At 38.2% G+C, this 22,504-nt stretch overlaps 2 protein-coding genes across 2 annotated transcripts; one reads left to right on the top strand and one right to left on the bottom strand.

Moving 5' to 3' along the window:
• Positions 1 to 895: 895 nt before the first annotated feature.
• On the bottom strand, positions 896 to 10,582 carry hhipl2 (HHIP-like 2). Its single transcript, XM_055231264.1, has 10 exons — positions 10,283 to 10,582; positions 8,683 to 9,335; positions 6,851 to 6,994; positions 6,182 to 6,513; positions 4,894 to 5,020; positions 3,534 to 3,679; positions 3,383 to 3,464; positions 2,787 to 2,869; positions 1,289 to 1,382; positions 896 to 935 (listed from the first exon to the last, which is right to left on the bottom strand). The coding sequence occupies exons 1-10, from the start codon at positions 10,580 to 10,582 to the stop codon at positions 896 to 898; spliced, it is 2,001 nt and encodes a 666-aa protein (XP_055087239.1).
• Positions 10,583 to 12,234: 1,652 nt separating this feature from the next.
• wdr32 (WD repeat domain 32) lies at positions 12,235 to 21,688 on the top strand. Its single transcript, XM_033988229.2, has 7 exons — positions 12,235 to 12,906; positions 16,592 to 16,705; positions 17,327 to 17,524; positions 17,853 to 18,055; positions 18,325 to 18,402; positions 18,478 to 18,623; positions 19,184 to 21,688. Exons 1-7 carry the CDS (start codon positions 12,452 to 12,454, stop codon positions 19,553 to 19,555), a joined length of 1,566 nt encoding a protein of 521 aa, XP_033844120.1. The 5' UTR covers positions 12,235 to 12,451; the 3' UTR covers positions 19,556 to 21,688.
• The last annotated feature ends 816 nt before the right edge of the window (positions 21,689 to 22,504 follow it).

The raw sequence follows: 22,504 nt of genomic DNA, 5'->3' as shown, positions 1-22,504 counted from the left end.
GGAACATTCTTTGCTATTCAGTCACTTTCAGTTTTATACAGCTACATTATTACACAACACATGACATATACTATATAGAACAAATGTTAAAAGTGCTATATTTCATTGGCTTGATTTGGTATTTCTAAAACATATATTTTTAAAGAAGCACTATGTAACTTTTCCGGTGCAGAGTCCACTTTCCTGTTTGTCATGGGAATGCTACTACATTGCTTCGAATGTGTCAGAGTATGACATTCAGCTTATCTCCATGGAGACAAATAAGTTACAAGTCAGATCTGTGTAGAGGCGACTCCACAGTAAGAATGCATGTTTTTCTGCAATAAAACGCCTGTAATTGAGTAAATGCAAGATGAATAAGTTTAATGCCATGCTGTGGAACATGCTATGCAAAGGAATAACATCTAATCAATAACAGACAAACAAGTGGCAGACAGTGCACCTTTAGTCGTATAATTGATCTTATAATCAATAATTTTTATTTAGATTATAAGGGTTTATATGGGACAACCGCAGAACTTACATAGGAAATTGGTTGAAGATATGTTATTGTTTGTATTTATATGAAAAGGACAGATTAAAGTAATGATTCACTAGTTAATCTGTTTTTATATAAATACATTGTTTCATAGTACAATTTCTACATACATGGTAGTTTTAACATGAACTCTTGTAGACTTGAGTGCAGTTTGGGTCAGATACATAGAGATACAGAATCGTTTTCAGAGACACGCCCCCTTTTAGTTGACTGATTAATTGGCGGGACTTTATAGGCACATAACAATAGAAACGTGATTATCTGTGATGAAGACCTAATAGTGGAAAAGCTGAAAGTTTGCGACAAAATGCTCTGACTTCATGTTGAACCACATGTACTCTGGATCATACTTTTACATCATTTATTCATGGAGAAATCCTCGTTCTGTTCTGAAAACCTGAAATGACAGACTTTACATTGTGTTTTTCATATTTTCTTTGCACAAATTTGTTCTGAGTTTTCCTAAATGAGATTATATTTCCCTTAAGTTTGTTCGCACTTTTAACATGAGTGGTAGTTGTTTCATTAACACCATTTTTCCTATAGTTCATTTTCCTGTTACCAGCTTTAGTCAGGGGTTTTTGTGTCTTCTTTTTAGCCTTTGCTTTGGCTAACTGTTTCTTTTTCTTCCAAAGTCTGAATTTATTTTTCTTCTCTATGCCATCATCACTGGAGATCCATCTAAGCTTCAGTGTAGTAGCAGCAGTAGTTGTAGTAGTAGCTCGAGTAGTTGTAGTAGTAGTTGTAGACTCAGTAGTTGGAGAGGGTCGTCTGGTTGTGGGTATCTTGGTAAACTTTTTGAGCGGAGGCCTTGTTGGTTTCTCATTGATGTCCAGCACTGTCACTATAAAAGTAAATGGAACCAAAATGCTATATTATATAATTTATTAGTTAATTTGGTCGTACAATGCATGCTATTGTGTGCTGACACATGCCTCTAACTTTTGGATTGTTCGGAGAAAGCTTTAACTGACCCAATGCTGCCAGCTGCAATGGTGTAAAGTATTTTTTGTCTTTAATCAAGAGCTACAGTATGTTTTTCAGATTTCAAAATTGGAAGACCAGACACTAAAATTATAGCCCCAAATACGATATATGCTTTCAGGGAAATGCTTGTTACGATATACTGCTATTTCAATTGTTTTTTCCCCCATATTTATGCCACAAACAGTGATTATGTTCATAGCACGGTCTCACTTCTGAAATCCCAGCATTACTCATAATGTGTTAATATTTTTATACAGCTGGCCTTATGTCGAGTATATTCACAAATCCTACACATGTATACGCTGAAATACCGCTCTCTAGCTCGATTTTTAAAGTGTTTGAAGTGGGACGAGTGGCTGGCATTTTTAGTTTATATGTGTGAGTTGGGATTGGCAGTTTTAAGGTCTGCTCGGGACAGATGCCTCGAGGAGCAAATCTGCAGCAATCTGTTCATGCCAAAAGTTGTAATGCTTCTGTAACCTCGAGCATAACTTTGATTAGCTCGATCACATTTTGTGTGGGATGATTACGTAGATTCTGTAAAGTTTTTATTTTTTTCAATACAGCTCTTTTTTTTATTGGGAAACAAGCTAGACCAAAGACAATTCACTCAATAAAATAACAGTTAGTGTTAGTATTCATTTTACCAGTGAATGCCAGAATGTGTATGAATGTGTTGTGTCTGAGAGATTGGTCGTTGGTGCAGATTCAGCAGCTTTGAAGATTAAGAAAAGCACAATATAAATCCAAATTATTCTGCCAGAACCTGCTCTGTGTTCTGAATTACTGATACTGACTAGAGTGGAAGATTCATAATATTAACAGTCATCACCATTAACCTGCATGAAACAATTTATAAAACATCTTGAAGCTAAAAAAAAAACAAAAACAAGCTACTTCCAATATGAATCTGGTTTTGTTCTGGAAAGTTTCGAAACTGAAGCTAAGATCTATGAACAGTTTTAAGTATCAAGTTATTATTTGTATTGACTTAACTGTGCTGCAGTATTCATAATAATAATAATAATAATGCATTTCATTGTTTTGAAGACTCAAAGACTTTAACATTGCAGTAATCTCAATGAAAAATAAAGGTCACATGTGTTGACAGACTTGTAAACATCGTGTACATTTAGGGTAAATTTCTGTCAGACAAGTTTGATCACAGAAAATACCCCTTTAAAAAGCATGTCTGGCATGCAGCAGTTAAAGTAATACATGAGGAATGATAAACATGTACAAGTTAAACCAGGATACTCACGCTCTCTGGGAATAAAAGGCTGTTTTTTACCCCGGACTTTAACTGGCTGTGGTTTCACTTTACACTTTCCTGGAGGAGCACGTCTGCAACAGCAAAAGAAAAAATATGACATAAAAATGTACTGAAAATTAAGTGACTCTGTATAACATTTTAGACAAATATACACATACATGACACGTAAAGACATAATAAATATAATTGGCTTAGACATCAGTGCCACTGGTCCTTCAGTTGCAGTTTGTGTAGTTAAATGCATTCTTCACATACTTGAACTTCAATCAGGCCATGTTTAGGATAGATTTAAGTTCTTCTACTGTAGTTTGCATTCCTCAAGCTTGCCTGAATTGTTAGTATCAATTATAGTTTGATTTTCTATAAGCAAATTGCAAATTCTTTTCTGAGAAGGTTTCCTCATGGTCCAGAGCACTTGTCCCTACACCATTCACATTTACAACTCTATATTCTTGATTAATCGTCCAATATATAACAGTTGCCAAAGTAGCTGTTGGAAGCTTTGAGTGTGGGAAAAGCTTATTATTTCTTATCCTAGTTACATCATAATGGGAAGTACATACAACTGAATATATTTGGTTTACCTGGAAGGGTCCATGAACTTGAAAACTGTCCCATATGGAGATGTGGCACTGGGGTAAGCCGTTGCTAGAAAGTACAGCTCTCCTATAGAAAGTGAATAGCACTGATTATATTCACTGATTAACCTTGTTGTTTTATAATTATGGATCCTACCAGCTTCGTCTTCCGCAAATGAAATTATGAACTTGTGGTGGTGGTTGATGAGTCCAGGGAAGGAGCAGGTTTTGGTCTCTCCCATACAGACACTGCGCTCTTTCCACGCTCCAGTCTGTTTGTCCTCCTCTAAAGCCATAATACGTCTGGGAAAAAACAGAAGATTCATTACTCATCAGAATTAAGACTGGGAGACATGGCTGTGTAACAATATTTGTTGGGGGAACAGGGGTGTCAGACTGGGGGGGGTTAAGGGTACTGTTATCCCTGGGCCCAGTTCAGGGATGAGCCCCTCACAAAGTTTATAACAGGCATTTTTCATAAGACAATATGTAGTGCAGGGCCCACAAGATGATTTTTACTAAGGGCCCAGAGTTTGGTGCTACATCCCTGCAAAGGAAGCAAGCCAGTAAGAAATTCATTGCATACACTACCAGTCAAAAGTCTGGATGCACTTTTTCAGTTATGTTTCTACTTCTATTATCATTATCATTATTTACCTTGTATACTCTCACTGAGGCATCGAAACTATGAATGACAAAAAAACTAAACAAAAAAAAAACAACTCAAAAGAATTTCAAAATTTGCTTTGGACCCTGGTTTGCACTGACAGTTCTTGACCGACAATACACACGTGTGAAGTGAAAACCATTTCAGGAGACTTCATCAAGAACCTCATCAGGAGAAGGCCAATGTGTTGCATTTTTTTTCCACATTTTGTCTTTACTATATAATTCCATACATCTTGCATCATATATTTGACGTCTTCTGTATATATATATATATATATATATATATATATATATATATATATATATATATATATATATATATATATATATATATATATATATATATATATATATATATATATATATATATATATATATATATATATATATATAAAAGTCTGACCTCCACTCTGGATTGGCACGTCTAATACACATTTTTGAAAGATAATATATGCCATATTTTATGGGCTGGTTTGAAGTATTGAGACCCACATTAAGAGCTGAAGTACACGGCACACCTGTAAGCCTATGGGCACAAAGCACATGCACCTAAGTTAAGTCTGAGAAGGCGAAATACTTTCTACTTTTCTTATAATATAATGTTATGCACAGAAAAGCAGAAATTCTTCCTTGTTCCTTTGACTGTTTCAAGTTCATAAAATGCAATTATGTTTATTTTCATGTTAGATTTTTTTTTCTTCTTATTTTTATATAGAAAGCTCAAACCTTTAAAACAATTTATTCAGACACCAGACGTCAATTAGCAAAATCATTGCTGCCAAGATATAAACAGATTTTGAGCCACGGTTCTGACAGCTTTTGGCTTCGATCACTGTTTTATTTCGTACCCGCTCATAAAGTCTCCAAAAATGTAGAGGCCGTTCAGATTGGGTGATTCACAGCCGCGGTACACATAGCCCCCTGTCACAGATTTCCCAACATGGTGGCTGTATGCAAATATAGGCAGGATGTCATCTGGTGAGAGAAAGAGGAAAATGATAGTGCAACGTGACGCAGTGAAGCAACAGACTGACACAGCAAACAGATGGACAAAGTACTAAACCTGATCTCCTGATAGGCGTTATATCTCTAGTATAAATGTCAATAATCCCAATGTGTTTAGGCCAATTATGTAAATATACTTGTATACAGCTATGGTAATGGCTCTAGCAGTTAAAACCAACAGATGGGAGTTTTGAGCAACTGGTGTCCAGCCAGACAACAAGTAAAATATTTGTATTCTAATATAATGAACTAATGTGTAATCTCAAAACACAACACAATTTTATACAATAATTAAAGGAGCTATGACACTTATCAGGTGCTTGTCTTCATACAGATATTATTGCTTTGCCTGGAATGTTCCACAGTAGGTGTTAAACTTATTGATCTCCAATGGAACAACCAGGTCAAGTTACAGGTCAGATCTATGGAGAGGTGAACCCGCTTACAATAAGAATGTAAGATAAGGAAGATTTTAGCCATAAAATTGTCAAGATCCCATTCTGCCTTGTGTTTTGTGTTTTTTTTTCCCCCCTTCCTTCTGTGTCAGAGCCTGGAGCTGGGCGGAGATTCAGGCTCCTCTCATACACACCTGCAACTAATCTCTAATCAAGCTGCACCTGGGGGGGACAAAGGACCTGACACTCAGCACCAGATCGTCTGTCTATCCACAGTTGTGCAGCTCTGCTTGGCTCAGTCTCATGTTTTCCACTTGTTACTTTTCACTAAGTTGGATGTTTTTGCTCCTAGTCAAATCCCGTTCTCTGGACCCGCTCAGTTTCTCTGCATCCAGCCCAGCTCTCCACGACTGATACGAACCTCGTCTCTGATCCCACTGCCCACGATCCACTCAAGGACTACTACAAACAACCCCGCTCTCAACTGTCTGATCAATCAACCTTCATTTGCACATTACAATCTATAAATAAATATTTTTAAACTGTTACCTGAGTTATGTATGTTTGGTCCTGCCTGTTTTGAATGAATAAATGATGGATGAAAGTTTAATACCTTACTGTGGAGCATTTCAGGCCAAGCAGTAACATCTCCATGGAGACAAGCAGACGACATACATTCCACCAAAAGATAACACCACATACTACACTATATCCAGTCCATCATAACTCTACTCACCCAGGGTAGAGTTGTGGCACAGTTTGAGGTCGTAGCACTCAAATCCCTCCTTAGCCCTCCATCCGTAGTTTCCTCCTTTCTCGATTATGTCCACTTCCTCATACCGGTTCTGTCCCACGTCTCCACAAAAGATTCTGCCCCTACCATGACGGGACACTGGGTCTCCTCTGTCCACGGAGCATCTCCACATGTTTCTCACCCCGTAGGCATAAACCTCGGGATGGGCATCTGGGTCACCTATGAAGGGGTTGTCAGGAGGGATGCTGTAGGGCTTTCCATTGGGGTCTGTCTTGTCTATATCAATGCGTAGCACCTTACCCAACAGAGCACTCCTGTGGAACAAACAGCAAATGCAAGACTAACGCATGGTATACCCAGGACAGTTGGGAGGTTGGGTGGGAGGTAAAGAAGACATAATAACGCTTTGGCTTTATAAAGGGCGTTTCAAGACACCCAAAGCGGTTTACACTGCATTATTCATTCACTTTACACTCGGCGATGATAAGCTACTATTACAGTCATAGCTGCCTCAGGGTAGACTGACAGAAGTGAGGCAACGAGACAAGACAATGTGGTGGAGGAAATCGTGAGATACAAGATAAATTGATGTTCAAATCAGCTTAGACTAGACTCTGCTATGCAACATCAGTAATCTTTATTTTGTCTTACTTGTTTTGTGCATTGCCATATTTCCCAAAAGGATCTCCTGCTTTGCCTCCGTCTCCAGTGAAAATGTAAAGATATCCATCCAAACCAAACAGCAACTGACCACCATTGTGATTTGCCGCTGGTTCCTCTATCTCCAAAATGACTCTGAAAGATAAAAAATGTAAACTTTAAAGGCCACATTATAGATGTACTCACTTGTAAAAAAAAAAGTTCATACAGTCTGAACGTTATTAGAGACTTGTAATAAAGTTCATACAGTTCAAAACCTGTTGAATTTTCATACTCAGGATGTGAGATACGATCGCCCAAGACAAACTTCAATACATTAGATTTAAACAGCATTGTCAATAAATCAAGATAATAGGGTATGTTTTCATATTTTGGCAGTACAGGACAGATGAAAGGTTGAAATAGGAGTAGAGAGTCGGGGAGCAACATTTAGGAAAAACAAGCCCTCTCACTACTTGGACCAATATTATATGGAAAATGTATTTAGTCAGTTTAGTAAGACTTTCACAGTGGGCTAATTAGGTTTATTCTACTGGCAAAAATTATATTATTATTGTATTTTTGTTATAGTATGTAGTATATTTTGTTTTATTGTTGAGTCATACATGGTGTGTAGCAATAAACATGACCAAATGAAATGAAATATGTTGTGAAGTAAAAGTAAAAAGTAACACTTTAAAATGCATTTAAGTAAAGTACAGATACCCAAAATTTGTACTTTGCTTTACTACTTTTACTTTGTTACCTTCCACTGCTACTTTGCATATTATACCAATACCTACAAGCTACTGTTTACACATTCTTACATTGTAGTGAGGACTGTATAAGCCTGGAGCAATTGGCACTTTGAAGGTATTGTGATGTAACTTCTTTAGTATGTTTTTGATGATGGAAGATCATTACTATATATTAATGAATATAGTAGTTATATTGTTCAAAGTTTACCATTATTAAATAACAATATACTGGGGTATTTTCTTACATGTCTTAAAGCTGCATTTTTGTCAGTTGTAAACGGCTCTTGAAACGCATTGGGCTGACTCGATAATGATATACAAACTATATAAAGCTCGGAGCATGTTCGTGCAAGCCGTAAAGGCAATTATAGCCTCCATCGTTGGACCAACATTCAGAGAGTCAGCTGCATAATACTCCATCAACAACAAAGAAACTGAGAGACATTATAATGAACAGGAAGCCTCCCCTCGAGCTAAACATTATGACCACCTCACCTGACAAACATGCACTTCCCCAAACCATACATTTGGAAATAACATGCTCTATATTGTGAACTGTGGCCTTAGAATTAGCAGCTATTAGAGGATGCCCTTTAAATCAGACCAAGAAGCTTAAGAGTCCATTACCTCTGCCTTATCTCCTGCTGGTTGTGACTATCAGGGTTGTCAGGAAATTGAAACCCAGATACTAATTGATTCAAAAACTATACTCATGTGAACAAGTATAAAAAAAATAAAATAAAATAAAGAATATTGTCTTGATAACAAACCAGCCTGCTATAATGAAAATTGTATTCTATTGTGTTATTATTACAGAGTTACTATTATTGTGGTATTGGAATCGGTATAAACTCTTTTGTATTACCATGACAACACTACAGACAATGGACACCCCACAAAAGCTGCAGTTTGGGAGACACTCTGATTTGCCAAACATACTCAAATATATGTTTTATATCAACACTGAGGACCAAATAGGTGCTTAATATATAAGATGAATATAATGTGATATAGGCATAACATTTTAGTGATCAAATCTCATAAAAAAAAACAAATTCATAAGCCTGCATTTCATTATACACATACCTTTCTGAGTATGGATCAGCTACATTCATGTCATGGTCAGACACTTTCATTTCACTTATCCTGATCTTCTCCAGTTTGCTGTCCACCTGAATTGAATAATATATAAAGAATAGTCCATTGTGCTTGTATTTTGGATGGAATGCCATGCCCAGAAATCCCCTCTCATCCCCTAACCATGGAGTGGTCATTACATCACCACTCATGTCCAAAAAGGGCTGCTCCAGCCTGCTACCATCAGGTAAGAAAACCCAAACGAATCCAACTTGCTCTGCTATGAACATCCTATGTGTTTCATCTCCACTGTGCAGCATCAAGACTGGATTTCTTAAATTATTTGCTACTTCAGTCAGGCACAGTTGTAGGCACCCTCGAGGGTCTTCTACCACTTCTCCCAAATTACTATTAAGTCCTGGGCTATTGAGGACATTTGGATAGCAATAGTCTTGATCAGAGAGGTCCATCATGGTGCAGAATGTGGACATGTCCCGTTGGCTGGTGTCTTGGAGGAGTTGGTTTTGAGTGAGATATTTGATGATGTGTCGACATTTGCTGTGAAAGTCCTGGCAGTAGCTAAAACAAAGCCCCGGGAGCTCTCTGACCGGAGTGTAGGGGTCTTCAGCATCAAACAGGTGGGCAGCGTAAGGCGAGCACTCCTGGATAAAGACCAAAGATGTTTGTTAACAATCGATAACCTGGATAACAAGCTTTTTTTCCCACAACAGTATCCTAATTGGGTATGAGGGGGCTTCAAAATGACCTATCCATCATACTCAAAGGTATGCATGTTTTTTGCTGGAAGCTTTAAGTATTTGACTCCACGGAGATGTTATGTATTTACTTGGAATATTCCACTATATATGGCATTAAATTTATCATTCTCCATGGAGACAAGCAGCTGACACCAACTTACAGATCAGATCAGTTGGGGGGGCGACTCTGCTCACGGTAACAATGTATGGATTTCAAGATTTATCTTTAGCCATAAAAACTGGTACTTGAATAAATGTCACATAGCTACATTTAATGCCATAATGTGGGACATTACAAGCAAACCAATACATCTCCATGGAGAACAGTATGACTTACCCTCCCAGTACCTCCCTGTACCCTGATGTAAGAAGTGATGATATTTCGTAGTGCACCTAACATATTAAATACCATTTTAAATATGTATTTTAAATATGTATTGTAACAACTTTATATAGTGGTGCTTTGGAGTAGTATAGTATAATATAGTATACAGTAGTACTTTTCTGGAGACACATCACTTTACTATTTGGTGTGTAAAGTGTTTTGTATGACACACTGGCAGAATAAAGACCGGACAAATCAGAATTGGCATCTTAATTATTTCAATGCATGATTGTTACTCAACAACCGGGTGAGCCATTGTTCAAACCCAAACCAGATAACTTTTTTTCATGTGCAAACAAGTTTTAGAGCTCACCTTATACATAATGAAACATAAATATTTATTAGCTTGGGCCATCAATCACCTCTACACGTGCACTTGGATTTTAACAGTAGATTTACAGAGAAATGCTTTACATGAAAATACAGCAGCATCGCTTAAACTCATACCTTTTCAGCAGTGACTCACCTGGCACATAATTTCTTTCAAACTGTCCGCGCAGAGGTCCAGTCCCTGTATCTCCAAAACCTCGATAATGTCCCAGTATCTCTCCGCGATCATGTTGTCAGTCTTTTGGTCGCAGCAGCCGAACTCCTGGTACTGTGTGCAGAACTCCAGGTGCCAAAGAGGTTTAAAAGGAGGCGCGAAGTCCAGACATTGCGGATGAGATGAGGCTGGCCGCAGAGGGATGAGCAGAGTCACCGCAGCCCAGAGCAGCACCGAGCCACGCGCTGCGGCTGTGCGTAAAAGCGCGCGATGATGGGGCATTCTGGCACAATGCGCGTAGCTGTTTGCTCTGTTTATGTATGGGACTGTGCGTGCATGTTAATATATTCAGAGCGCGTGTACGTCTTAACGCCCTCCTCCCTTACATGAAGTCCCTCTCTCATAACGGGGGAACGGTAAAGCTGCTGAGGCCAAGACGCTGCATCCAGATGTTATCCATGTCTCTACGCGCTGGCATTTGAGTGATGTCTGAACTATACCAAACCTGAACTATAGATGAATGAATACATGTAGACCTATCACAATATATCACAGCTATAATCTGAACACTGGTTTAAAATGAACATACAGCGACTTAAGTGAGAGTAGGAATGACTTCTCCTTGACAGGTGCGCTGCTATGGCAAAGAAAACCATAAGATAAGCCTAATAATCGTCTTAACCACTGAAAACTTGGCAGAGCATCACGGGCAGTGGGGCTGAGGCAAACTGCAACACAGCTATGATTATATCTCAAATTCAGGTGCCTGGGGACATCCGTGTGTTTGTCCTGGCATGTCATCCTAATTTGAATACACAGGGAGCCATGTCTGTCATTGGGACCCTGCAAAATGTAAATACAGGTTATACTGTACTTCGGAAACAGTAGACCGACCATGCCTCTCAACAGTGACTAGGGTGACCAGATGTCTCTATTTACCAGTCCCAGTTTTGAGTCCACTGTCCCAGCAGATTTATTCAAAACCATTGATTGGTCCCAATTTTATACAAGAAATGCCCCAGGTGTCCCTGTTTTTGACCAATTTGATATCCGCCAACAGTAAAGAGAGGCACATATTCTGTATTTGTTTAGTTAAAATACAGAAAACCGTGCTTGAAAATGCACATAAAATACTAACACAAGCCCCTCAGATTATAATGATCCACAAGTGAGTCGAGAATAGACAATGTTACACGCTCTTTTCACAGTTTTACTTACACTAACCACTCCAACCCAGTTTTGAATTATGAAAATCTGTAGTTGTTGATGGTTTTGAATTATGAAAACCATCAATAACTACGGCTGGATGTAAAGAATATAAAGTGTACAGCTGGCTATAAGTATAGGCTACACTTGGACCTGTATAAAAGTTGTAGCCAACAATATTATGTAAACAGTAGTTATTATAGGCTATTCAAATCAGACTTTGTGAATAAGGCAGCCTGATGTTACTGTGCCTAAAAAGCAAACTATAAATTAGGTCTGGCATGCTTTATGGCCGCAGCCTGATATGACATACTGATAAGTCATTTGACTGAAAATAAAATCACAAATATTGTAAAACCCTATTTGTCCAGCAGGTGGCAGAAACGCACAAATGAACTACAGAATCCACGTGACTGGGGAAGCGGAACTTCGTCATTTAATTTTATTTTGTTTTTAATGGGGAAAAAAAGAAAAAAATGTTATAATGATACAAATGACTTTCCGACAACTTTTCATGTTAAAACGTATGGATAATTTCATCTAATTCTTCTACTTTAGTGTATAACGTTAATTTTTTTTTTAATTGTTCGCATGCCAAACTAAATGCAGATTTGTCGATGAATATACTCTTACAACATATTATACAGACACAAAAATAGACTTTAATGTGCTAAATCTGTTGTTCGAATAAATGCGTTTTATTTTGAAGGGTCGATTCCCATTTCCGGTTTAGTTCCTGATAATCCGGAGAGCTTTACGCGCGACTGCTGAGTCTGTCTGCCAAGTCTGACAACAAAATGTAACCTCTGCAGCGCTGATCCACCGCTGTACACCGTCAAAACTCCGGTACACCACCTCAGGTCCATGCTTTATTCGCCGGTAGTCCCCTCGGATGTGTTGCCTCGTTAAAGGGTGGCTGTTTGGGCGCGCAACGGCTAAACTACAATGAGCTCGGAGCACCAAAGCGACAGCAGCGAGGACGTGGACGAGAACCAGGACAGGCCCCAGGACGGTGGCGGCAGCAGCGACAAAGAAGACCCCGATATCGACGACTCGGACGACGACGATGATGGTATTGTACGCGGAGTTTCGTCTTCACCTCCGAGAAGCAGCGGCGGGGAGCGGGGAGAGCTGTCCCGGGAGGAGCGGTGCAAGCGGGAAGACACACAGCAGCAGACGGGGAGCGGCGGCAGCAGTGGTGGAGGTGGCTACAGGGGGAACAGCCTGTTTTCGTGGCTCCAGAGTAGGACTATTAGGCGAGGGGTGTTTGTGGACCCCGCACGGGACAATTTCAAGACGATGACAAGTCTGTACTGCTCCATGAACCCCGCGTCGGAGTCTGTAAACCTCAGCACCCAGACGCACGGAGCGGTGTTCAACTTGGAGTACTCCCCGGACGGGTAAGACTGGACCTTGGGCAGAGTATTACTTTACTTAGCCTCCACTTGACCCTTTGGATTTCTCTTTCAGTGTATATAACTTTGTGCATTATATTAGTTTGATATAAAGCACATAGTAACATCAACTTGTGGGTTTAATTAAGCTTTCAGCATTCAGAACAAATTTTATGGTCCATTTATGTACAAAATTAGAATGGTATTGTATGTGGACAGTGTAAATGGGCCTAAAGGGGGCCTATGATTGTGTTTGGGTGATGACAACATAGGAAAATCATTATTATTGGGAAAAAAGTATATTTAACCTTATTTTAATATGAGGTAATAGGTCACAAGTGTCATTAATGCTATTGTCTGTAATCCCTCAGTCACAAAGGAACGATCCATAAAAAAAGAAAATTCATATTCACTTAACTGGACAAATGTTTTAGAGTGAAGACGTTTTGCTGCTCATGCCAATGGTTTCTTCAGTTGGGACTGGTCTGGTCAGATTGTTGGTGGACACAGCCTTCGATCTATTTGAAGGGAGGAACTGTCTACATTGGAATCAACACACCTATTTGTTTACAGTTTTAGAGTTTTACAGTTTATAAGCCTGGTCTATTGAATTAGAGTCAAGGCAGTGTCCACCAGCAGCCTGACCAGAACTGAAGAAGTCACTTTGATGAACAGCAAATTCTTCACTCTAAAACTTTTGTCCAGTTGAAAGAATTGAATTTTCTTTTGCATTTACGACCATTGTAAATGTTAGATGCAAAGATGTGGTGCAATGAAGTTCCTACTTTACTAATAATTGGGGAAGAAGATTAGGAGAAAAATGATAACCTTAAGTAAACAAAACTCAAACTTGAATTCTAAAATCAATTTGGGCCAACACAGGATTTTTCACAACCGTGAATACATTCCAGACTCCAGATTAACATTAGGTGATGAGTAATTTTGAATGTTTAGTAAAAAAATCATTTATTACTAAAGATATGGTATTTTAACATAATAGGCTCTTGGTATAAGTACACCAACTAAAAAACAAAATAAACATAAGCATAATGCACAATAACATTGCTTGTCTAGAATAGTTTGCACTTTCAACTGTATTTAAACAATGGTGTCAGTTATTGTTGTCTCAGTGTCCACACCTGTAAAGTCTACAGCAGCACAGCACCAGACGGCTGCAGGTTTGTGAACTAAATCCTCCTTGAACCAGGTCAAGCTCTGGACAGTCTAGTTCAAAGCCAGTCTATCCACTCACAGCACTAGTACCATATGTCTCAGTCCTGTTTATATTGTAACCATAGCAGCCTCTTTAGCATCTGTTTAAACTTGGATCATCTAAATTAAGATAAGTTAATTTTAGCATAATGACTACAATTAAATGGTGTTTGTGTTGAGACTATAGCCACGCTGAAGTCTCATATAGAAAGCATAAATGATTGATTTACTCATTGGCAGTGTTGTCACAATATTTTGGTTAATAAATAAAAGTGTTTTTAAATCATACAGTTTACATTATGATTGTAAGAATTAAAATGGATTATTAAGTTATTTCATTTCAATCTATGCTCCAAAACTGACCCGACAGTTTTGGATTTTATCTGGTCATATGCCAGACAAGTCTTTATCCATTACACCATGCAAAATTAAGAATTTCACTGTTGCTTGGTCTATGGTTGTCCAAAGTATTGAAAATCAAATACTAATCGCTAAATGAGTACTGAAACTAGATACTTATTTGAGCAGGTATTGAAACTAAAAAAAGTCACTTTCACAGGACAGAAACGAAATAGACAAGTATATGCTTATGGACCACTATGGAACCTACCTGGATGACTGAGGGATTACACAGATATAAGGCCACATGGGAATGTAAAAAAAAGTACTGATTTAATGTTGAAAATGACATTCTATTACAGCAAAGAAAAATTCAGTTCTATCAACTGGGAACAAGTTTTAGAGTGAAGACGTTTTGCTGCTTATCCAAGTCAAACTTCAGTTCTGGTCAAATTGCTGGTGGACATTGCGTTGTATCTATCTGAAGGGAGGAGCTGACTACACTGAAACTAACACACGTATGTGTTTACAGTTTCAGTTTGTTAGCTACATCTGTTGAGCTAAGTGTGAACTGTCCCTGAGTCATATTTTGCATAATTGTTCAGTCTCCTAATGGTGCTCTCACACCTATTAGCATACTGGCTATCACTATTGTTTTCCTTGTTTTGATTTAGGTCTGAGGATTGAGTTATAAATAGGAGATAAATAATGTCTAAGCCCCCTATTCCTGTTCAAAGATGGATCGTCTTTTTAATAAAAAATGTCTCTTTAACTCCCCTCTCAAACCATTTATTTTCTTTGGCTAAAATCTGTACCTTTGTACAGAGATGGAGATGTGCCGAGACTGGGGTCCCGAGCTGCTCTTACGACTGTGTTGGTACATTCTCTTATGAAGTGGCTGTTTTGTTTCTCCAATATAATGCTCACTGCAGTCCTTAGTACAATGAATGGAGTAGACCACTTTGCTTTGCTTGTGACTCGTGGTTTTGTCCTTAAGGTGAACTAGTTTCTGTCTTAATGTGTTTGTAGGTTTGAAATAGCCTGGGATTTCATGCTATCTGAAAATCATCTGAAGCTTTTCAGACACACTAGGTGTGAAGGGAACAGTTCCATCTTTTCTCATAGGTTCTGATTCTCTGTCCTGTTTTTTTTTTTTTTTTAGCTTTCTTAGATCTATTTAAGGCCCAATTTGGATATCCAGAGAGGGCTTTCTGTACATGTAGTTCCTTTTTCACTCTCCCCTCTGTGCTTGTTGGAATCACTTGAGCCTTGTTTTGTAATGTTCAAATACACCAGAGTTTGTACAGCAGTGGATGGTGTGAATCGAAAGCAGGTATTGGTCGGTGTCCTAAGGTGTAATACAATGTGTTGAGCTATTTTTTGCCATACTACACAATATATGTAGCTGTATAAATGGTAAAACATGAGAATTGCTGCATCTTATTTTGAAAAAGTTTAGGAAGAACAGAATAAATGGTGTGAGACTGAAGAGGTACCATGCTGTGGGGTAAATGCAGCATTAACTGACTGGGCTAAGTCTGGAAAACATTAGAGAGGCACCCCGGGCAGTTCAGGACCCACTTTGCTGAAACCCAACTAAAGTTTAGCATAAGTTATCCTCCTGTCAGCACTTTTAAAAGATTTTCTCCTTCCATTCCTCTTTAGGTCCTATAAGGTTATTCTGTATAACTTTTTGTCTATTGTGAGTCCCTCAAAACGGTTAAAAGTTGCACTATTTAACTTTTGCTTGTCTTCTTGGTGATATTTTTGCTGTTCCTGGAATGCTTTATAGAAAATGAAATTTGTTTAGCTTGCATTCATACCATTATGTGTGTTTATAAAGCTAAACAAATATGTTGAATTCTTAATCAAAATGCATTCTTACTATACAAGCAGGGGCATTTTTCCACAGACCTGACCAGTAACTTGACCTGATATCGTGGAACATTTTTGGCAAATAAATAACATTTCCAAGGAGACAAGACAACATGTGGCAGACCCTCCACTAGAAGTGACACAGTGGCCCTTTAAAAGTTTATAAGCATCTTGAAATAGATTGGTTTCTTTCTATATGTGGGTTTATTTGGCAGATATTGAGATGACAACAATAACAATATTAAAAATGTTTGGTGTTTTGCAGATCGGTGCTGACTGTGGCCTGTGAGCAGACTGAGGTGTTGCTGTTTGATCCGATCTCGTCTCGACACATCAAAACACTGACGGAGGCTCACGAAGACTGTGTCAACAACATAAGGTTTGACATCTGAACATATGGATGTTTTCAAGAACATATGCATGCAACTGATTGACTTAAATTATGAATGTGAGGATATAGATACAGAATATATAAAAACTCAAATAAAGCACACAAATTACTTGACAAAGTCTATAGCCTGGGACCAGGTGTCTCACGATGGGTGTAGACCAGTGGATCAGTGCAAATGGTCTACCTGTATCAGAACAGACATGGTGGCTCATAAAAGTCACAAAGTAGTGCAGACCTTTGCCTAATTAACTGGCATTGCACGAAATTTTGTTATTTTGAGGTGAAAGATGGATTTCAATCTGAGTGAGATAAGGATATTTGAGAAGATATGTTTTCCACTTTAGAGAGATGTGCATCTGATAAGATTGTAGCCAAAAAAAGATTATTAGAGCTAAAGTAAATTTGTTTCTAACAAGTACTGGGATCAGAGTTTTTATTTTGCCCATTTCAACCTTTCAAAGTATGATTTTTGCACAATCTTTACCTTGACCTGGTCATAGCAGTGCATTAGTTTGTTGTTTATGGTGCAGCCTATTAGTCAGGTGGTTGTAATATTATTCCTAATTGTTATTCTTGCCCGCTCAGTCTAAATTGCACGTGCCCTTGTAGGTTTTTGGACAATCGCCTGTTTGCCACCTGCTCCGATGACACCACAATTGCATTATGGGACCTTCGTAAACTGAATTCGAAGGTTTGCTCTTTGCACGGCCATGCCAGCTGGGTGAAAAATATCGAGTATGACACAAACACTCGCCTCCTCGTCACCTCTGGCTTTGACGGCAATGTCATCACCTGGGACACTAACAGGTTTGTGGACCTGCTTCTGGTGTTTTGTTCACCATGAATTAGGTGTAAAGGGGAGAAATGTATGAAAGATTTGTTCTGTTTATAGAACAGTGTTTTCTAACAAAATGCAAATTGCTCAAACTTTTGGGTTTACAAAAGATAAGCTTTATTATTAGCTGCAGAAAGTGCAAGTGGCCTTATTTTTACACAAAGTGATTCTTTTACTGTACATTCTCTGAGGGAAAAACGGATAAATGGAAAATAATCTAAAAAAAATATATCTTTCAATAGTTCTTTTGTGCAAAGCCCAACTTGTGTAAAATGTATAAACCATTCCCTTTCTGCTCAGGTTCACAGAAGATGGCTGCCCTCATAAGAAGTTCTTCCACACGCGGTACCTGATGCGAATGCGTTTGACCCCGGACTGTTCAAAGATGCTGATCTCCACCTCGTCCGGATATCTGCTGATCCTCCACGACCTCGACCTTACTCAGTCTCTGGAGGTGGGCAGCTACCGCATGCTCCGGGCCAGGAGGACACCACTCAGCTCCGGTTAGTCTGAATCTAGGTTTATGTGGTCAAAATAAATGTTACATTTTAATTTACTTCAGGCGATTATTTGAATTCCCTTAGTGATTCAAGTATTCAGGCCTCATTATTAATTACAATATTATTACTAATCTCACGTATTACTTATAATATGCCCTTAAAAGAAATGTGTAATTTAATGAACATTTGCACATTATATTTTTATTATATGTGTTTTCTCTACATTGGCTTGATACAAGGGTGCTAATGATGTGTTAACTTTAATTTTACAGATGGAGGCACGTCAGCATCTCGTCCAGCTGGAAGTCGCCAGGGAAATGACTCCAGTAAACTCCACCCACACAGAGAAGGTTTGATATCAGCCCCATTTTTTTTATAATTATGATGTATGTAATGTATTTATAGATTTCTCTGTTCTGTCTTAGGTCTATCACCGAGGAACAGCCTGGAGGTTTTGACCCCAGAGATTCCTGGGGAGAGGGACCGAGGGAACTGTATCACCTCCCTCCAGCTCCACCCCAAAGGCTGGGCCACACTCATCCGCTGCTCCAGCAACATGGACGACCAAGAGGTAGCACAGTTCAAATAAACCAATTAGTCACTTATTACTGGCCTATTACAGCTCAAACCTGTGAAAGAAATGTATACTTGATGGGAGCACACAGGCAAGATTTGGACTGACACATTCCGTTTCTACTAAGTTCTTATATGGGCAATGGAAAAGGAGTACCCATGTACACGCTGAAGAATAATCTAAGAAGTGACATAATATCCTTCTAGTTTGGCATAAATGCTTTTTAGAAAATGCTTAAGACTTGACAACAATTGTTGTTATTTTAGTTGGTAAAATTTTCACAACCATGGAAAATTAGGGTTGTTGCCACAGCAATTAACAAAATATTATACGTTTTGAATGGGAAACCATCTTCAAAATGCTGAAGCTAAAACCCATGATTAGTTAAAAAATATAAAGAATCCATCAAACATCACTACATCTAAACAGTTACACAATGACCCACATTAGATTGGATACTTTCTTAATAACATGTTTATATTATTATATTTACTGTATCACTTTCTTCATCATATCATTGCACAGTCTTTAACATGTGTCCTCCTCTCTGTCCTCAGTGGACGTGTGTGTATGAGTTCCAGGAGGGGGCACCCACTCGCCCTCTGGTTTCTCCACGCTGCTCTCTGCGTCTGACCCACTACATCGAGGAGGCCAATGTGGGACGAGGCTACATCAAGGAGCTCTGTTTCAGTCCAGATGGCCGTCTCATCTGCTCCCCCTATGGGTACGGCGTGAGACTTCTGGCTTTTGACGAGGGCTGTGGGGAGTTGTCAGACTGTGTCCCGGTCCAAACCAGCGTCTTGAAGGAAATTCGGTCCATTTATTCTCATAGTGACGTTGTCCTCACCACAAAGTTCTCCCCCACTCACTGTCAGCTGGCCTCGGGCTGTCTCAGTGGACGTGTGGCTCTGTATCAGCCCAAGTTTTAGCTGTGGACAAGAAACATGGAAGCCTAACACTGCAGACCTGGGAGTAGGAGTATTGCTTTTGATACATTATACTTTGTCTTCAATTGTGCTGTGATTTGTATATTGTTCTGGCATAGGATTCAGTCCCCCTTATTCAGTAACATTTGCGTTGGTGGTTTTCAGAATCAAGAATCTATTTGTATCATATTCAGAATGTGGCAAGAGCCAGTTTTCCCTATTGATTATTAGGTATTTTAATGAGAAATGTCTTAAAGACCTTAAAATGTTCTATATTATAACAGTATCTGCATTTTAACAATATTCATTTTAGGTCATCTTATTCACCTTAGTCTCTCGTGTATATTAAATATTATCAGCCCATAGAACGTTATCTATATGTCATCTAAAATGCAGAATAGAGTAAAATTTGCCTCTTATAATTTGACAAGATGACATCCTAATTTTTTCCCAGATTTGCAACAGACAAAAACCATACACATGCTTGGGACCCACCCTTTTGGATGGATTAAGGAACTCCTAATGTACTACCATAATCTCTTTGGTATGAGTAAGAATTTATTGTAAACCTATAGCGTTTTGGGTATTGTGTAATGCGTTTAGAAATCCCCATTGCACTTGAAGAAAGCCTTAAAATTTTTACTTCTAAACCCAGGTCTGCAGCTGCATTGACAATGTTTTTGGAAAGTTGTTGAACTGAATAGGAAAAAAAAGAAGAAAATGTCTTACAAAGTGTGCTATGGACCTGATAAAAGAAGATTTCATGTTAAACTTTGAGATGCAAAGACAATGACAATGGATTGTTCTTGAGAGCAGTACTACTAATAACTTTTGTATGACTGACTCTTGTTTGGACTAAAAAAAACACTAAAATTGTAAACTTGTAAACCTGGAGGCATTGCTTTTGCGTGACAATATGCCTTTTTCATAGGTGCTGCATTTCTGCTTTGAACTTTTGACCCCCTACTCGGATCTAGTTATCCTTAAATCGCCTTTTGTTTCTTCCCACAAGACAATGTTATGGACTCTTAGTGGTTTTAATGACATTACTGCTGGCACTATATGTAGCACAGTGTTTGGTTTCTGTAGGATTTAGCTGGTGCTGCGATAGAGGGCGCTATTTGACTTCTATCAAACCCCCCACCACATTTTTTTGTCAAATGCTTGTACCTGGTAATTATAATGGATAAACAAATACCCAACAATACTGCAGCCTGGTCAACTATACTACGATTTGCTATAAAATACTTGATACTTTTTGCGTCATAAAAACAGATTTAAATAAGTTTTAAACCAAGTTAACAGTTAAAATAGTTCACAGATTTGAACCACATCTTGACATAAAAACCTCTGCAAAAGCAAGACATAATCAAGGCTCAAACCATAGATTCATATTAAAGTTGGAATATGTAACTTTTTTAGTTGATGCTCTCCCAGCTTCATGTCTCTATGGAGATGTTTTTACTTTGTTTAAATGTTCCACAATGTGGCATTAAACTCCTATCTTGCATCTATTTAGCACATGGATTCTTAATGGGAGGGGGCGTGCCTCGCAGATCTGACCTGTAGCTTAGCCTGGTCTCCATGGAGATGAATAACTTTAATGCTGTAGTGTGGAATTTTATAGGCAAAGCAATCATATCTTAATGGAGACAACCAGGTGGCATGACCTCCCACAGAAAGGTTACATACTACACCTTTACTATGAATCCTACGAATGATCACTGTAAGAATAAATTTCATCTTTTTCTCCAATTGATATTTCAGTCTATTTTGACCTATTGCATATATGAAATTTTAGAAACTTAACTTTTGGTCTCTTATAATGGATAAAGTTGTTTAATTTTTACTTGCAATTGTTGCCAAAAAGGTTTAGTCCAATTTTGTTCATCAGTGTTGGACATCAATTTTCATTTTGTATTGAATCATTTGCTTCCCTAGACTTAATTTTATTGCTTGAGTGTGTTATATGGATTTTGTGTGGAAATTGGTGCCTGTATTTTTAAAGGGACGATTACTATGCACTGCAGCTTATGTGGAGGGCCTACTTTCTCTAATGTAACTTGATGTGTGCTTATTGTTGAGACTTTAGATGCCAAATGCTTTGTGAAGGTAAATTAAAATCTTTATTGTGAACTTTTTGGATGGGAATGTTTCCATCTTAACATGGATTTTGGGTTAATAATATGTCACTTTATAAAAAAAACAACAAAAAAAACAAATGATACCTTAAGAGGTGCACACCAACAAATCAGAATATGGAAGAAAATGTACAACATGCACTACATGTTCAGTACACAAGCAAATATTTGCAGCTGATCACAGACTAGTTTGAGATTTATGCCAGGTCCCTTCCAGGCATGATCCACCTTCAGTTGTTCTGGTGTGAGATTGGAACATAAAGTATGTATTGGCAACAGTGGTTTAAACATTGGCCCACCAGTCTGGTAATTGGTAACTGGTAACTGAGATGACAGCCACACTTCTGTCACTCTGCCACAGGGCAGCTGTGTGTGTATGATGTGAAGTAATGACTATGGTGTAGCTTTTTGAGAGACTTGTAAAGTACAATATAAATGTAAGACATTCTTATGTATCCTGAAACCTGGCTTTGTTTTGGCTGGATGAGAAGTTTCTTAAACTTTTCCGACTATAATACAATTATAATACAAAGTATTCCCTGTAAACTCAAATGTATTTCACACTAAATATACTTTATCTGTCCTCTGTTTTCCCTACAATTTGTGTTGCATTACTTGATATCTCTTATTTTGCATTTTTTACGGCATTAACTCATGAGTTTTTTCCTGTGGTAGTTATCACTGAAATAAAAGATGGCTTCTTTTGCAGTATTAATTGACAGATGATACTCCTGACACATTTATTTACATTATGGCTATCGTGTTATGTTCATGTTTTTGTTAATATTTTATAGCCACAAATTAACTTCAT

This window comes from Periophthalmus magnuspinnatus, chromosome 22 (genome assembly GCF_009829125.3).
Source record: "Periophthalmus magnuspinnatus isolate fPerMag1 chromosome 22, fPerMag1.2.pri, whole genome shotgun sequence".
Classification (NCBI taxonomy): domain Eukaryota; kingdom Metazoa; phylum Chordata; class Actinopteri; order Gobiiformes; family Gobiidae; genus Periophthalmus; species Periophthalmus magnuspinnatus.
This window is presented reverse-complemented; position numbering and strand designations above follow the sequence as displayed.

Bases quoted from the DNA above. Each gene is read 5' to 3' on its own strand.
- hhipl2 (XM_055231264.1), bottom strand. From the start codon at position 10,582: ATGCCCCATCATCGCGCGCTTTTACGCACAGCCGCAGCGCGTGGCTCG. The intron at 5,021-6,181 runs GTGAGTAGAGTT...TTCTCTCACCAG, and splicing joins GTGCCACAACTCTACCCTGG to ATGACATCCTGCCTATATTT. The intron at 2,870-3,382 runs GTAAACCAAATA...TTGCTGTTGCAG, and splicing joins AAGTTCATGGACCCTTCCAG to ACGTGCTCCTCCAGGAAAGT.
- wdr32 (XM_033988229.2), top strand. From the start codon at position 12,452: ATGAGCTCGGAGCACCAAAGCGACAGCAGCGAGGACGTGGACGAGAAC. The intron at 16,706-17,326 runs GTTTGACATCTG...GTGCCCTTGTAG, and splicing joins GACTGTGTCAACAACATAAG to GTTTTTGGACAATCGCCTGT. The intron at 18,403-18,477 runs GTTTGATATCAG...GTTCTGTCTTAG, and splicing joins ACTCCACCCACACAGAGAAG to GTCTATCACCGAGGAACAGC.